At 34.8% G+C, this 14,829-nt stretch overlaps 4 protein-coding genes and 1 pseudogene across 6 annotated transcripts in view; 1 reads left to right on the top strand and 4 right to left on the bottom strand.

Annotated features, from left to right (window-relative positions):
* Positions 1 to 14,829, top strand: part of LOC118050395 (E3 ubiquitin-protein ligase RMA1H1) — an 89,514-nt gene that overhangs the window by 13,604 nt on the left and 61,081 nt on the right. The window lies entirely within an intron of this gene.
* On the bottom strand, positions 488 to 3,585 carry LOC118050410 (pentatricopeptide repeat-containing protein At2g20710, mitochondrial-like). The gene is given in 4 exon segments (XM_035060760.2): positions 488 to 1,291; positions 1,294 to 2,152; positions 2,154 to 2,408; positions 3,245 to 3,585. Coding segments are annotated over 4 exon segments (1,560 nt in total). The 5' UTR covers positions 3,536 to 3,585; the 3' UTR covers positions 488 to 1,136.
* On the bottom strand, positions 4,223 to 10,131 carry LOC118050411 (pentatricopeptide repeat-containing protein At2g20710, mitochondrial). 3 transcript variants are annotated; one of them, XM_073403883.1, is made up of 3 exons: positions 9,838 to 10,131; positions 8,220 to 9,500; positions 4,223 to 4,698 (listed from the first exon to the last, which is right to left on the bottom strand). In XM_073403883.1, the coding sequence occupies exons 1-2, from the start codon at positions 10,093 to 10,095 to the stop codon at positions 8,253 to 8,255; spliced, it is 1,506 nt and encodes a 501-aa protein (XP_073259984.1). In that variant the 5' UTR covers positions 10,096 to 10,131; the 3' UTR covers positions 4,223 to 4,698; positions 8,220 to 8,252. The 3 variants fall into 3 exon arrangements, with proteins under 3 accessions (XP_073259984.1, XP_034916652.1, XP_073259983.1); XM_035060761.2 differs by lacking the exon at positions 4,223 to 4,698 and adding an exon at positions 5,709 to 6,154; XM_073403882.1 differs by lacking the exon at positions 4,223 to 4,698 and having other exon boundaries at positions 8,011 to 9,500.
* LOC118050419 (pentatricopeptide repeat-containing protein At2g20710, mitochondrial-like) lies at positions 4,698 to 6,142 on the bottom strand (annotated as a pseudogene).
* LOC118050350 (pentatricopeptide repeat-containing protein At2g20710, mitochondrial) lies at positions 12,616 to 14,792 on the bottom strand. Its single transcript, XM_035060674.2, has 2 exons — positions 14,358 to 14,792; positions 12,616 to 13,921 (listed from the first exon to the last, which is right to left on the bottom strand). Exons 1-2 carry the CDS (start codon positions 14,655 to 14,657, stop codon positions 12,791 to 12,793), a joined length of 1,431 nt encoding a protein of 476 aa, XP_034916565.1. The 5' UTR covers positions 14,658 to 14,792; the 3' UTR covers positions 12,616 to 12,790.

A 14,829-nucleotide genomic window follows, 5' to 3' on the forward strand; every position in this document is an offset into this window, starting at 1 on the left:
GTGATCTGTCATGCATTTATTTCCGAACATCAATCGATACCTGTTGATGGGGTTATTTACTCTTCGATGTCGGATACGTTCGTTTGAAATGGAGCTCTAATTTCTGTCTCAAGCCAGTAATTTATTTAGAATCTCAAGTTTTGGTTCTCAAATACATGGATAGTTCGAAAGGTGGACTTTGTACTTACAATCTGAAGACGGAACTGGTTCCTTTTATTGGTTCCTACCAACAGGGACAAGCCTATTAATTGTTCCAAATGGCTACATTCCTTTATTAGAGAGGGCTGATGAAATTGCACAGGAGAGATATTTCTGCCGAGTTCCGATGAGGATGAGCCATAACAGTGGTTCTTGTGTTATTAACGATCTTATGTTTATCACTAGAAAATTGAATCGGGGGCATAGTTGTTCTTTATTCGGTGTTGCTACCGGTGTCCCTTCAGGGCTTGGCCTTCAATTGCTTTCGTCAAATGAAAAGTGATCAGAGTTTCTCAATAACATGTCATTGCTTTATTAAAATTCATAAAATCTCAAGAAAGTGTCCAATAAGTTTCAAGTGGATGGAAATATACAGTGAAAGAAATAAAATCAACCCACTCTAACCACTTTGAACGACAGCTTCACTGTCTTCATTTCTTCAGAGGACCACTTTGAACGACAGCTTCACTGTCTTCATTCCTTCAGAGGACCACTTTGAACGACAACTTCACTGTCTTCATTTCTTCAGAGGGGAATTGCTCAAGGATTCCAGCATAGAGAATCATAGCTGGATAATGGCATTTTAACAAAAATCACAAGCCAGCAATTACATCAAATAACTTCCCTTCAAATTTAACTCCTTTCTGAATCATATTTAAGAGGACAATGCCGCAAGAGTAAATTTGATTTAATCTTTACGCATAATATGTGAGGTTAACCTCAACCAACCCTTGATTTAATATATATAGCAAGAAGAGAAATTGTCCCACATATATAGCGTCTATAGTCAGATATCATATGACAAGAAAAAAAGGGAAACTTTATGCTTTACCAAAGACTAGTTAACATACCTCAACTGCAAGGGTAAAAGGATGTCCACTATGAGATATTCAGCTTACCAAAATATAATAGAAACAATCACATGATTCTTAGGCAATTTAGTTAGTTCTCCTCTCAAAACAGCACGAGTCAGCGCTGTCCTCATCCTTGAGCTCCATAAATGGTGTTTCTCCATTTAAGGTTAGATCATCAACTTCCATCTGACAAAAGGTTCTGGCAATGAGGTTTCATCTGTCAGCAGTGTCCTTTAAATATCATTCTTACCTGGCGAGACAGGATGATGTTCACTGACAAACTTCAAGAGTTCTTCAGCTGCCTCTTCATCTCCCTTACTTTCCAAATACAAAAGACATGTTTTCAAAGTATAAGGATTTGGCTTCCATCCTGGTTTGCTTATTGAAATTGCTTTCTTTAATGTTTCTACTGCCTTTGCCATCTGACCACCAAAATGATACCCTGTTGCCAAATGATCCCATGAGCTTGCTTCGAGCTGCATCCCACTCTCAACAATCTTGTTTACATATTCCTCAGCCTTTTTCCAAAGGCCCTTTCTGGAATAAGCTCTAATCATTGTATTTGGTATTCGAATGTCATAAAGCGTCTTACGTGATACCCACTCCTCCGAAATCCACTCAGCCCCATCAATATCACCCAACCTCATCAATGAGTTTATCATACATATATATGTTGAGTTGAAAATCCTCCCTGTATTCTTATATGAATTCCATACACGATATACTCCATCTTTATTCCCAGCAGAACCATATAAAGTAAGGAGCATTTCATAAGCATGTGCTTTTGTGGTGCCCACCATTGGAGCAGTTAATTCCTCTGCTCTCTTCAACATTGCTATAGATTTTTCTAATAGGCCAGCTTTTAAGTAACCATTTGCCACAGCAAAAAAAGTATGGAAGTTGATATTGATGAGAGAGTCTGTTTCCATCTTCATTAGAAGTTTCTCCATTTCCTCAATGTTGGAGGTGGCTACATATGCATGCAATCTGATGTTGAATGTGTAAATGTCACTATTAACCCCCTTTTCTTCCATCTCTTTCACCAGGGCCTCTAGTTTCTCATATCTTCCCATATGAGAATAGAGGCTTAGCATTACATTTGTAAGAAAGAGTTTGTACAAGCCCCAACTCCCTCATCTTTTGCATTGTGGCCTCTGCTTTTTCCAAGTGCCTTTTGTGGGCATAGCAGTTTAAAAGGGCACCATAAACTTGGGTGCCTCTCAAATGGTCAGGGATACTGTTATAATATTCCTCTGCTTGTTCTAAGCCATGAACTTTTGAAATCAAATCCAGCCGAACCGCAAAGTCTCCAGGTGATTGTTCAGAGCCCCTTTCATCACTCATCCATTGTGAAATCTAACACAAAATAGAATGAAGATTAAAAAATAAAGATTATACAATCGTATCTCACTTATCAAAGACAAACCAAAGACCAATTAAATCGATAATCAGTCTTGCTAAACTTTATTTTGGCCCCATTTAGCATATAAAATTGTTCAGAACTCAATATACTGTACATGCAAGAAAAACATGCAATCGAAGGTAAACAAATCGATATCATTAACCTCATTTACAAAAAAAACCTTGTCTCTTTATTCTACTTTTTCCACAACTGATAATTGTGTTTATATTCGACCATATTAACTCATTATTTTATGCACCCCTAATGAGTGACTTTTATATACCAAATTATTAGTGTAACCTCAAAAAAATTGAAAGTTATAATCTTTATATATACCTAAAACAAGTAATTCATGAAGCTATACCAAACCTTCCACAAGCTCTCATATTAGCCTATCAGTGAGCCCTTATAAAGGTATATCCACGAGCTTCAAAGGAACCAACTCATGTCCCTAAGTTAGTTGAGCTTTATCTAACTCAAGCTAAGCTCATTTATCAAGCTTGGCTCCTACTACCTCAAATTACAGTCAAGATAAGCATAGTTGTTTAATTACAAAAAAAATCAAGAACCATCAATATTATTAGCCAAAACATCGTAACATCCAACAATTCAATTTAAAACAGCAAAGAAAAAGAAAGCCTTTCACAAAATCTCCTAGACAAGTACTAAATCAAACAGAAAAAGAAAATAAAAAAAGAAGAAATTTTCCATTTTCATTAAGACGCAGAATTTCAATCTTTATGGTCTACACAAAAGAAAAATGCAAATGGATTGTTAAATATTGAAAGACCTGAAGGGCATGGCTAAAGCGGCGATGTCTGCGAAATAGCTTGATAAAGTTTTGAAGATCAGATTGTTTAATGGAATTGCCTTCCTTAAGCCATTGCTCTATAACTGGAATTATGGAGAACTTTGGATTTCCAGCCCTTGAAATCCTAAGTTTCAAAGAGTCTTTCCGTTGTGTACTTGTGGAGAAGGAGAGAGCCCTTAAAACTTTATAGAGGAAATAATAACCTTGGTGATGCTGCTGCTGCTGCAGCCATGGCCTGGGGTTTGATCTCGAGAGAAGATTCATAATCATAGGAGAGAAATGGGAGAGAAGATGATCGATGGCTTTCAGGGTTCTTTTAGGGTTTAAGAGGCCATTTTAGTTTTAGTTTTAGGGTTAGTGGATTGGACTTTAGGATATTGTTAAAAGGCTTTGGTACATGGTAAAGTTTGGGTAAAAGCCCATTTACTCTCTCTCTCTTGTTTTATTTTTATTATGAAGAGGTCCATGGCTATACAATGGAGAGTAATCTCTCTTGATCTTTTTTTATTGAATTGCGAACGTCTTTACTCTTCTATCCTCCAAAAAGACTCACATTATTTAAGGAGCTTCCTCTTTCCGTTTTTTTCTTTTCTTTCCCATATATATTTTTTTTAATTTCACTTTTAAAATTTTACACGGAAGTTACCTTTAAACTTACTAATTGAATCATATAAAAACAACTTACCTATAATTTAATTTTAAACTCGTGTTTTACAAGAAATCTAATTAAAATATTTTTCATTTATCAATTTCATTTTTTTTTAGGATCACTTCAGAACAATTTATACATAATTTAATTTTAAACTTAAACTAGTTAAAAATTTAAATTAATAATAATATCAAATAATTTTGTTTGATTTTGTCGGACTGGATATTTTCTTTTTAAACAAGCACGCATCTATACTGATATATTCACAAAAAATGAAGTTTTTTTTTTTTTCTTCTTCGTTTTAGACTTTGATCTATGCATGGTAATGTAGAAAACTTGTTAAAAAAAAAAAAAACCCAATCTGGTCATCCATGAAGAAAATGGGACTTAAGTAGACTAAGCTTGTCAAGGCAAGACAAATTCCCAGAAATCAATACTCAATACAAATCCTCAAACTCTTATCCAAAGACATTTCTTGCAAGATTTATATATACCAGTGTGATTGTGAGGATGGACAAATTCAATCAACTGATCTTAGAAAATTCAAATTCACTTGTTATCAAATTTTGGGATTAAAGAAAACATCAAGAACTAGAACATGGATGAGATAAACTTGTTTGAATGAACATGGATGATCATTCTTCATTTAGCAGTAGAGCTGAACAAAAACTGGATTCAGAACTTGAAAGACACCCAGCTCATGACCGTATCTCAAGTTTTCACCCAAAGCTCCATTCACAGAGGAAGATGAATCCAGCCAGCAACACAAAGGTGGCTTGTCTGCCTGTACAAAATGCATTATAATGTTTAAGATTTTCCATTATATTTCTCGACAAACTAAAACTGATGTCACAACTTCAAGTCCGACACAAATCTTGCTGCATTATGCATAAAAAAGAATGCTCCACTAGAGAAGTTAGAAAAAAACTCCCAATCCTGAAGTTCATAGGCAGTTGAATACCAGATAGTTGCTGCAATATAAAATATTTTCACCTTTTACCAGAAATCATGCATCATAATTCAGCGCTGTCATTATCTTTAACCTCGGAGAAAGCAGGTGTTTCTCCATTAAGAGTCTGACCATCACCTTCCAGATCAAGTGCTCTGGCATGGAAGTTTCCTTTTTTAGTACAAGGCTTTAATTTATCATACATAGCTGGAGAGGAGAAAATGTTCCCTGACTAACTTCGGAAGCTCTTCTTCTCTTTCGACAACTTCCTGACCTTTTTAACCCTGAGGCATGCAGTCAATGCATAAAACTTTGGCTTCCATCCTGGTTTACTTATTGAAATTGCTTTCTTTAATGTTTCTACTGCCTTCACCATCTCACCACCAACAAGATATCCAGTTACCAAATGATCCCAAGAGCTTGGAGGAAGCTCCATCCCGCTACAATCTTTTTTACCAAGGCCTAAGCTTTTCGTCAAGGACCCCTATTGGAAAAACCAGCAATCATCAAATTTGAAATTTGAATGTCAAAGGACGTCTTCCTCGATACTCACTCTTTCCAAATTTCCTCAGCACAATCAAAGCCATCCAACTTCATCAATGAGTTTATCATATGTTGATTGCCCGAGTTGAAAAACCCTCCTGCATCCTTGTACTTCTACCATAAACGATATAATCCTACTCTATTCCCAGCAGCACCATATCCTTGCAAGGAGAGCCTCATAAGCAAGCCTTTTTGAGTTACCCCTTGTTTGGGTGATTAATTGCTCAGCTCTCTTCAACAATGCTACAGTTTTCTCAATTAGTCCAGCTTTCAGGTAACCATTTGCCACAACAAAACAAGTATTCCAGTCAATGCTGATGAGAAGATCTGTTTCCATCTTGTTCAGAAGTTTATCCATTTCCTCAATGTTGGAAGAGGCTACATAATCATTCAGCCTAATGTTTATACATGTCACCATTGATTCTCTTTTCTTTCATCTCTTTCACTAGAGCATCTAATTTCTCATGCTTCCCCATCTGAGAATAGAGGCTTAGCAATAAAATTACAAGGGCGTGCCTGTACAAATCCCAACTCCCTCATCTTCTGCATCAGGGTCTCTGCATTTTCCAAGCACTTTTTGTGTGCGTGTCCAAAAGGGTACCATAAACCTGGACACCCCTAAAACGATCTGGAATCGTTTTCCAAGCACTTGTTCCATACCATGAACAGTTGAAATTAAGTCCAGCCGGACTGCAAAGACTCCAGTTGATTGGTCATAGCCCCTTTCGTCACTCATCCATTGTGATATCTAGCATAAAATGAAATGCAAGTTTCTTGAAAAAATAACTACGATTTTAAAATCATTTTTCACTGATGAAGAATATCATATCTAAAAATACAAATGGTGATTATGTGCAACCACAACAAATATCAAAGAACCCTCAATGCTATAAGCCCAAAGATTTGTAAAATCCAACAATTCAAACTAAAAGAGCAAGACAAAAGATACTCTTCAAGAAAACATGTGTGACTAGTACACAAACAATCAAACTTTATACAATTTGCAAGCAAACCCAAAAATCCAACTTTATGAAATACCTGAAGGGCATGAGAAAGGCTTTTTTTTTTTTAACCAAAAAAGCTCATTTTAAATCTATTTTTACCTAAAAACACTTACTAAACATCCTAAACTTGTCAGAAAAACACAAAATCAAACTAGAAAATTTTTTTTCACAAAATCAAATTGGGAAAAGAATCTTCTCCCACTCCCAATTTATGGTTTATGGCCAGGAGAAGGGCAAAAAACTACTTAATGAAATTCCTCTCATTGAATGAGACCTTTTGACATAAAGACCAATATTTTTTGTGGTTGAAAAATGTGGCCAACTGATGATTTTCTTTGTCTTTGTCATTATCTGATGACTTTTTCTCTTCTTTATCAAACAAAGGGATCAAAAAATGACAAATAAATTTTTGAACCAAAACAACAAAGTGGAAAACTACTGGGACCAAAAACAGTTTTTGCCAAATCTCTATGGAAAAAAATGTCAAAAAGACGCTGGACAAATATAAGATTTAAAAAAAAATTCAATTTTTTCCTCCTTTTTTGCCTCATTCTCCAATCTGATCCCAAATGCCAAGAAAGTCTTTTGATAGCACAATAACCGCATTGAAAATAAATCAAAATAATTTTTTAGACTCAATGACCAAACAACAAATTTTCCAAGAATAAAATTGCAAATAAAAAATAAAATTGAGAGACTGAATTAAAAAACATAAAATTCCAGGGGAAAAAAATTATTGTCATCCATAGTGTTTTGTGGAAAAGTTTAATGAGGAAATGACATACCCTTTGGTTTTTATTTATTTATTTAAATTAATTTTAATATGCTCATGAAATATTGCGTATTTCATACCCAAATGCATCTAAGAAAATCCCGTTAAAACTATGTTGAGTCTAAAATTTGAGTTATCTCTGTATATGCATATGCGAGACAAATCAAATATAGAATTTTGAGCTCTCTAAAAAGTTAACTGAACTTCATAAAATTTATCGTGAAGTTTTCATTCCATACATGCCAAATCATGAATTAGTAATTACATGTAATCTCCAAAAAAATCCCAATTGCTATTTCAAGACTTCTCTTTCTTTTTTTAGAATGGAATATTTACAGAATCCCTATATATAGATCAAACTTTATTCCATGGTATTTACCTCTTTCTTATTCTTAAACAAGTCTCCCAAGAGAGTTTGATTTATCCTTGATTTATATTTCAAACTTATGACCTCAAACTAAAAGAATCTTCTTTCATACCTTCTAAACCAATTCTTTGGGACACATACGTAGCAACAATGCTTTCAGAAATTACTCTGAAATGGGAATCCATTTCATGTTGGGGGTAAATAAGATGATCCAATTCTCATCACTTCAATCTATAATTCCAAATAAAGCTAATCTTCTACAGCTGAAATTAGTATTTTGCATGTTTTAAAGGAAGTGTGTTAAAAATTTACAATCCAGAGAGTAGGTGGAGAGAACACAATGCGTGCAGCATAAAGAAGCATGAATGGATTGGTCAGTGTTGTTTCAACTCAATTCAGAGGTCAGCAATTCCAGCAGATGGCATAGCTTCGAATTGAGGATCTTGGTTTATGTACAGGTCTACAAAAGCAAGTCAAATGACAGATGTTGAATAAATTTACATAAAAATGGTCATTCCAAGGAAGGGCTGGCCTCAATATGCTCTACTTTCATTAACATGTGCGAGGAAGATGGGTAATATTATCCCTACTTCTATGCTTGCACGCCATAATGACCACAACAAAAAATGAAAAAAACCAAGATGAAACTACACTTTCACAAATGACTTACCATTCTTTCGCAGTCAGTTTACTTCTCAAAACATCATATTTCAGCACTATTTTTGTCTTCGAACTCTGTGGCAGCAGGTCTTTCTCCATTAAGAGCCTGGTCTTCACCTTCCATATGATCAAGGGCTCTAGCACACAGGTTTTCTTTGTCAATGATACTGCTGTTTAACCTATCATAAGAAACTGATGATGAATGACAATGTTCCTTAAGTATCTTCAGAAGGTCTTCTATCTTTTTCACATCTTCCCGACCTTTCAAATACTCAAGACATGCAGCCAAAGTATACACATTTGGCTCCCAACCTGGTTGACTTATTGAAATTGCTTTCTTTATTGTTTCCGATGCCTTCAGCATCTGACCTCCTACATGATATCCAGTTGCTAGACGATCCAATGTGCTTGCTTCGATCTTGATCCCACTCGCTACAATCTTGCCTACAAATGCCTCAGCCTTTTCCCATAGGCCCTTTTTGGAATAAGTACTGAGCATCACATTTGGAATTCGAATATCAAAACATTTCACAATGGAAACCCACTCTTCCCATATCCTCTCAGCACCATCAACATCATCCAACTTCAGTAATGAGTTTATCATGCAAAGATAGCTCGAGTTCAAGGACCTCCCTTTAGTCTTGTACAAATTCCACACACGATACACTTGTTCTTTATTCCCAACAGCAGTATATAAAGAGAGAAGAGTTTCACAAGCAAACCTTGCTGACTTACCACTGATTAGTTGTTCTGATCTCCACAACATTGTCAAAGTTTTATCAATTAGGCCAGCTTTCAAGTAACCATTCGCTGCAACAACATAAGCATACCAGTCAATGCTGACAAGAGGATCTGCTTCCATCTTCATCAAAATTTTCTTGATTTCCTCAATGTTGGAAGTGGCTACATAAGCATTCAACAAAATCTTGTATGTGATATTGCTAAAACAAATGCCCCACTTCTCCATCTCTTGCATTAATACCTGTATTTTCTCATATTTCCCCATCTGATAATAGAGGTTTAGCATTACATTATAAGACAAAACATTTCTTACAAATCCCATCTCCCTCATTTTTCGCATTGTGGCCTCCGCTTCCTCCAAATGCTTATAGTGCGCATAGCAGTTTAAAAGAGCACCATAAACCTCCAAGCCTCTCAAACTCTCAGGAACGCTATTAAAATATGTCACAGCTTGTTCCAAGCCATGAACTTTCGAGATTAAATCCAGTCGAACTGCAACATCTCCGGGTGATAAATTATGCCCCCTTTGGTCACTCATCCATTGTGATACCTAACACAAAACAAAATACTTAAACAAATTCCAAGGGAACAAAAAAATTTAGGATGTTATACTAAATATCAAACATTTAGCTACAAGATTAAGTGGAAAAATCAGTTTCAAAATACTACTATAGCCTGCACAAAACTTTCAACTAAAGCTATAAAGGCTACTCAACGATCTTTTCAACAAAAACTAAAACAATTACCAATTTGCAATGATACCCAGAAATTCAATAGCCATAAAAGACAGATTGAATCTATACAAAGCATCAATGCAGATTTAACAATCAATAACTAAATGGGCACAAGCAAAAACACTAAAATAAGTAGATAAAAGAGAGAGGGACCTGAAGAGCGTGGCTAAAACGATGGATTTTACGGAGTTTTCTGATGAAGTGTTTGAGGTCACTATTTGTAACCACTTGGCCTTCTTGAACCCATTTTTCTAAAACTGGAATAATAGGGACCTTCGGATCTTCCACCATGGAGATCCTACGGTTAAGAGAGTGGGATATAGCGGTTGTGTCTGTGGAAAAGCAAAGAGCCCTTAAAACTCCATGAATGTGAAGGGATAAACTTGGGTTTGATCGAACAAAGAGGTTCATTTCATGGAGCAAAAACAGAGAAATCTTGAAGCTCTTGAGTTGTGGAAGGCTTTTGTTTTGTGGGTTTTAGAAAGGGTTTTATTTGAGTAAAATATATTCTAGTCCCTATTCTAGAACTTATTATGAATTAGTCCTCCATTTTTGAAAACTCTATGATTTAATTCATTGACTCTTCTTTACTGTTGTCGTATTTAAAATATTTTGGTTTTCTTCTACACTCTTACCATGTTGGTTTTTATATATAAATTAAAATGTACATTTAGGATTTATAAAAAATTATATAAAAAAAAAATGTTTACAAGAGACTAAGATATAGCCTTATAGGTTTAACAAAGGAGTGAATTGTAATTGAATTGACAATCCAGGGACCACAGAATCAAAACTATAAAAATACTTAAAAACAAGTCAATTAAGGCCAATAATTAAAATCTAAAAAATAATAAATTATATCAAAATTAATCAAATTATTAAATCGTAGCCTTTATATATATATATATATATATATATAAAAGGAGACCTCAGTTAGAAAGCTAATAAGCTAGTTGTTTGACAACAGATTATTTTCTCTGTTTTGTTTTTGATAAATCAAAATTCAGAAATGAATGTACTCAAAATCCAAATTCAATACATGTCTTTAATTCATCATAAATTGCTGGATCGAAATGACAATGCTCCATAACTAGCTTGGAAAGCTCTTCTGCTGCTTCCACTTCTCCCTGGCATTTCAGATATGCAGCTAAAGCCTTAGTATTCGGCTTCCTTTCTGGTGTTCTTATTGAAATTGCTTTCTTTATTGATTCGGCTGCTTTCACCATCTGACCAGCAACACAGCATCCAGCTGCTAAAAGTGTATATTATAATCTACACTTTAAACTTTAACATTAGACAAGATAAGATAGAAGTATTATTCTTATTTGTTTATTAAATATAAAATAAAATAAATTATTTAGTTTAGTCCAATGCACATCAAACACAATCTTGTCCGATGTGTTTCAAACACAATAAAATAAATTATCCAATCCAATATAATGCACTCCAAGCATGAGGCATGACGATTATTTATCTAGTCTGATCCATTCAATACTGTGAAACATATCAAACACTACCTTAAATTATCTTAACACAGAAATTGTTAGAGCTATACAGTATAATGCCTTTATGGAATAGACAACCACCGTGATCCGGCTGAATGTGGCTAAAGATGAAGAGAAAACATTGCCGAAGATTGTAGCTAGCAGTAGATGCTCATCATCTCTGTATTTTCATTAAGAAGTTAGAAATCAACTACTGTCAATATGTGGCTTTCTCAGATACATTACTTTGCTTACACAATAATAACACACCCATATTTTCAGGCATTTCTCCATAATTTAGCACGTCCCTCCTCTGCTAATGTCAATCTCTGTTGCAAGATATAAAAACACACCCTTCTTCAGCTGTCAGACTATCACAATTTAGCACTTTCTTTCTCTTCTGACATACATATTTTCAGGCATTTCTCCATTAAGATCTGACCATCACCTTCCATCTGATCAAGCGCTCTGGTGTCCATGTTTCCACTTTCAATTATAGTCTTGAAAATAATGGATGGAAATAGCATCTGTTTACTTAGAAGGGAAGGCTGAACTCTGGTTTGAAGAATTCATACTGGAAAGTAATTATTTGGCTAACCTGGAAAAATGTTAGATAGCCAAATTCAAACTATATTTAAGTTATCAAAGAAACATCACATTTGATTATAATTTTTAAAAGTATTATTGAAGCTGCTTTGAATTATATTTGATGAGGTTAAGTTTTTCCAATTTTAGAAAAGTTTTTTGGAATACTAGAAATAAAATATTGTTTACGTATTTATATAATCATAAAAATTAGCTTAAATTATTGAGAGATTAAGCTTTAACTTATGTTTTTTTTAATTTATTTGAATTTATAATTAAGGTTTCTTAATTAGACCTGGACCCGTTTTTTTTTTTGCGTTTCAAAAGTGTTTTTGAAAAAAAAAATATTTTTTTAAATTTTTTTTTCTTTGCTTCAAATTATTTTTTAATGTTTTCAGATTGTATCGATATAATAATGTTAAAAATATTTTTTTTTTTTAAAAAAAAATATTATTTCAATAGATTTCCAATTGAAAAACATTACCACAACAACAAAAACTTTTTATTTGTTAGGCTAAATTTAACTATTATTAGTATTTTATTTATTAAACTATAAACCTCATTATTTATTCTAGTTAAAATTTTTGTATTTATATCCTATTTTTCTAAATATTAGACAAATTTTGATGATTTAATAAAAAAACAAACTATTCCTCCTTTAAATTCTCTCTTCTTCCTAGCTTTTCCTTTCCCTGTTTTAATTCTTGACTTCTTTCTTTCTTGCTTTTAGTTTTTTTTTTTCTGCATCACTTCTAGTCTCTTTTTTTGGGGAGGCAGAAGTTTTAAGCAATATGAAATGGAGGAGGGTATAAACAAATAGATCGTTCAAAAAGATGAACTTAGCAATCCAAAAACAAGTTGCTTGTCCAGAAGTTAATCGTTCAAGGTGTGATCCTAATGCATTATACTGTCAGATCGTCTATTTAAAGCCCCAGGGTCATTGGTTACACCTTTAAAAATTTACTTGTCCAGCGTGTAGGATGCTAAGCCCCAAGTATCTTTTTGTGTTTCTTCGTCAACAACAAAACCATCCATTTTCATCTGATAAAGAACATCGGTAACTGATTTTCCGGCTGCCATAAAGTTCCTAGTTTTTCATCAACCGGGTGAATTTTTTTCATCTCTTCAGCATCTCCCTGACCTTCCAAGTACTCCAAACAGGCATTCACAAGGATGGGATCTGGTTTCCAGTCTCTTCCAACATTGACGGCCCTCTTCAACATCTCAACAGCCTTGGGGATTTGATCATGTTCCATATACCCCTTTGCCATTACATGCCATGTGCTCGCATAAGGTGTTCTTCCTTGCACTGCCTTTTCTATGGCTGCCTCAGCCTTCTCAAAAAGTCCCCTATTGCAATAAGCAACAAGAAGCCCGTTCAATACACGGAAGTCATACATGCTGGTGCACTGCGACTCCCACTCTTCAAAGATCTTTTCTGCTCCCTCGATATCATCCAGCTTTGTAAGAGAGTCAATCATGCAACAATATGATGTATCCATGGATTCACTCGAGGGCTTGTACAAATTCCATATTCGATAAAGCTCATCCTTATTCCCTGTTTTTGCATAGAGACTCAAAAGAAAATTAAATACTGCTTTCTTCTTTCTGAAGGCCATCCATTTCTCCAGCTTCTTCAACATTGTCAAAGCTGTTTCGATGGACCCAATCTTCAGATACGCATCAGCAGCCATTGCATACAATTTCCAATCTAGACCAAGCTCTGGATTCTCCTCCATCAATTTCAAGATTCTTTCCACCCCGGAAATGTCAGATGCAGCAACTGAAGCAGCAATTAGATTTCTCAGTGTATATTTATCTTGAGCAATTCCATTCCTTTCCATTTCCTTCAGCAATGGGGGGATTTTGTCAAAGTCTCCGGTTTGAGAGTAAAGGATGATCAAGATGTTGTATGGAAAAGATGATGTTGTCATGCCCCCTTCTCTCATTTCCTGCATAACTGCTTCTGCTTTCTGCACAGATTTCTCTCGCACACAGCCATTGAGAATAGCACCATATGTGTACTTAGTTTTTAACTTAACCGAAAGCTTATTAAAGTAGTTCTCGGCCTCCTCTAGTCCACGAACTCTATGAATTAATCCCAATCTGACTGCTGCATCTTCCGTAGTAAATGTAAAGAACCGCCGGCCTGTCATCCATTCTGATACCTGAATTAATTATGCTCTCTATCAAGTTCCAATTTTACAGGAAGCATCATTAAACTCATCAAATTACAACTACACTGCCCAACACAGAGGTGCATTTAACCATATCTTGAATCATGATATGGTCCAAGCTTCATCGTGACAAAAATAATTGGCCTCGTGCTGACTTGCTAATTTTATATGAGATCTTAATTATCTTATCTCTTAAAACTAGATATATGAAAAATTCTCAAACTTTTGAATCATATCGAGACTGACACAAATCCAATAAATGACATGTCGTCCAAAAGCTGAAACTTCACCCCAAATTCAGTTCCACCATGAATAATTCAACAAGTTCCCACAACAATCTCTATATTTTACTCAAAGGGTACACATAAAACAATCTATAATGAGCAAAAAAGAAGTTAAAAAATGATGGGGATTGAGAAATAAAGACCTCTAAAGCATGTTTGAACCGTTTATAATCTTTCATGAGACGAACCAAAGACACAAGATGGTGTTTGTCAACAGTGTTGCCTTCTTTGATCCATTGATCAAGCGCCGGTACGATAGAGACCCTGGGGTCTCTTATGGCTTCAATTCTTCTGCATAATGTAGTGGAGTGTGAAGAAGATAATGGTTTGGTTGGGGTTTTAGTAGAGAAGAGTAAAGAAGCCAAAACCCTTGTGGAGGAGATGGAGAATTGATAGTTTTGAGGAAGTAAAGAAAATAATTTTCTAGAGAAATGAAGATTCATTATTATCTCTCTGAGTGAATGTGTTTGAAAGAATTGATGTTTGTGTAAGGGCAAGGGAATAAATGGAAATAGAGACAGGGTTTTAACTTAGGGTTTAAGGCTAGGAAGAAAACCAATTTGGTTTGGTTTATACCATCAAAACTCTGGATTAATCGTATATTTTAGGGTTGTG

Source organism: Populus alba, chromosome 13 (genome assembly GCF_005239225.2).
Source record: "Populus alba chromosome 13, ASM523922v2, whole genome shotgun sequence".
NCBI lineage: Eukaryota > Viridiplantae > Streptophyta > Magnoliopsida > Malpighiales > Salicaceae > Populus > Populus alba.

What these genes read in the sequence shown, in the direction of transcription:
- LOC118050411 (XM_073403883.1), bottom strand. Translation starts at nt 10,095, where the DNA reads ATGAACCTCTTTGTTCGATCAAACCCAAGTTTATCCCTTCACATTCAT. An exon ending in GTTTTAGCCACGCTCTTCAG is followed by an intron (nt 9,501 to 9,837) that starts GTCCCTCTCTCT and finishes GTTTTGTGTTAG; the next exon opens with GTATCACAATGGATGAGTGA.
- LOC118050350 (XM_035060674.2), bottom strand. Translation starts at nt 14,657, where the DNA reads ATGAATCTTCATTTCTCTAGAAAATTATTTTCTTTACTTCCTCAAAAC. An exon ending in GGTTCAAACATGCTTTAGAG is followed by an intron (nt 13,922 to 14,357) that starts GTCTTTATTTCT and finishes TAATTAATTCAG; the next exon opens with GTATCAGAATGGATGACAGG.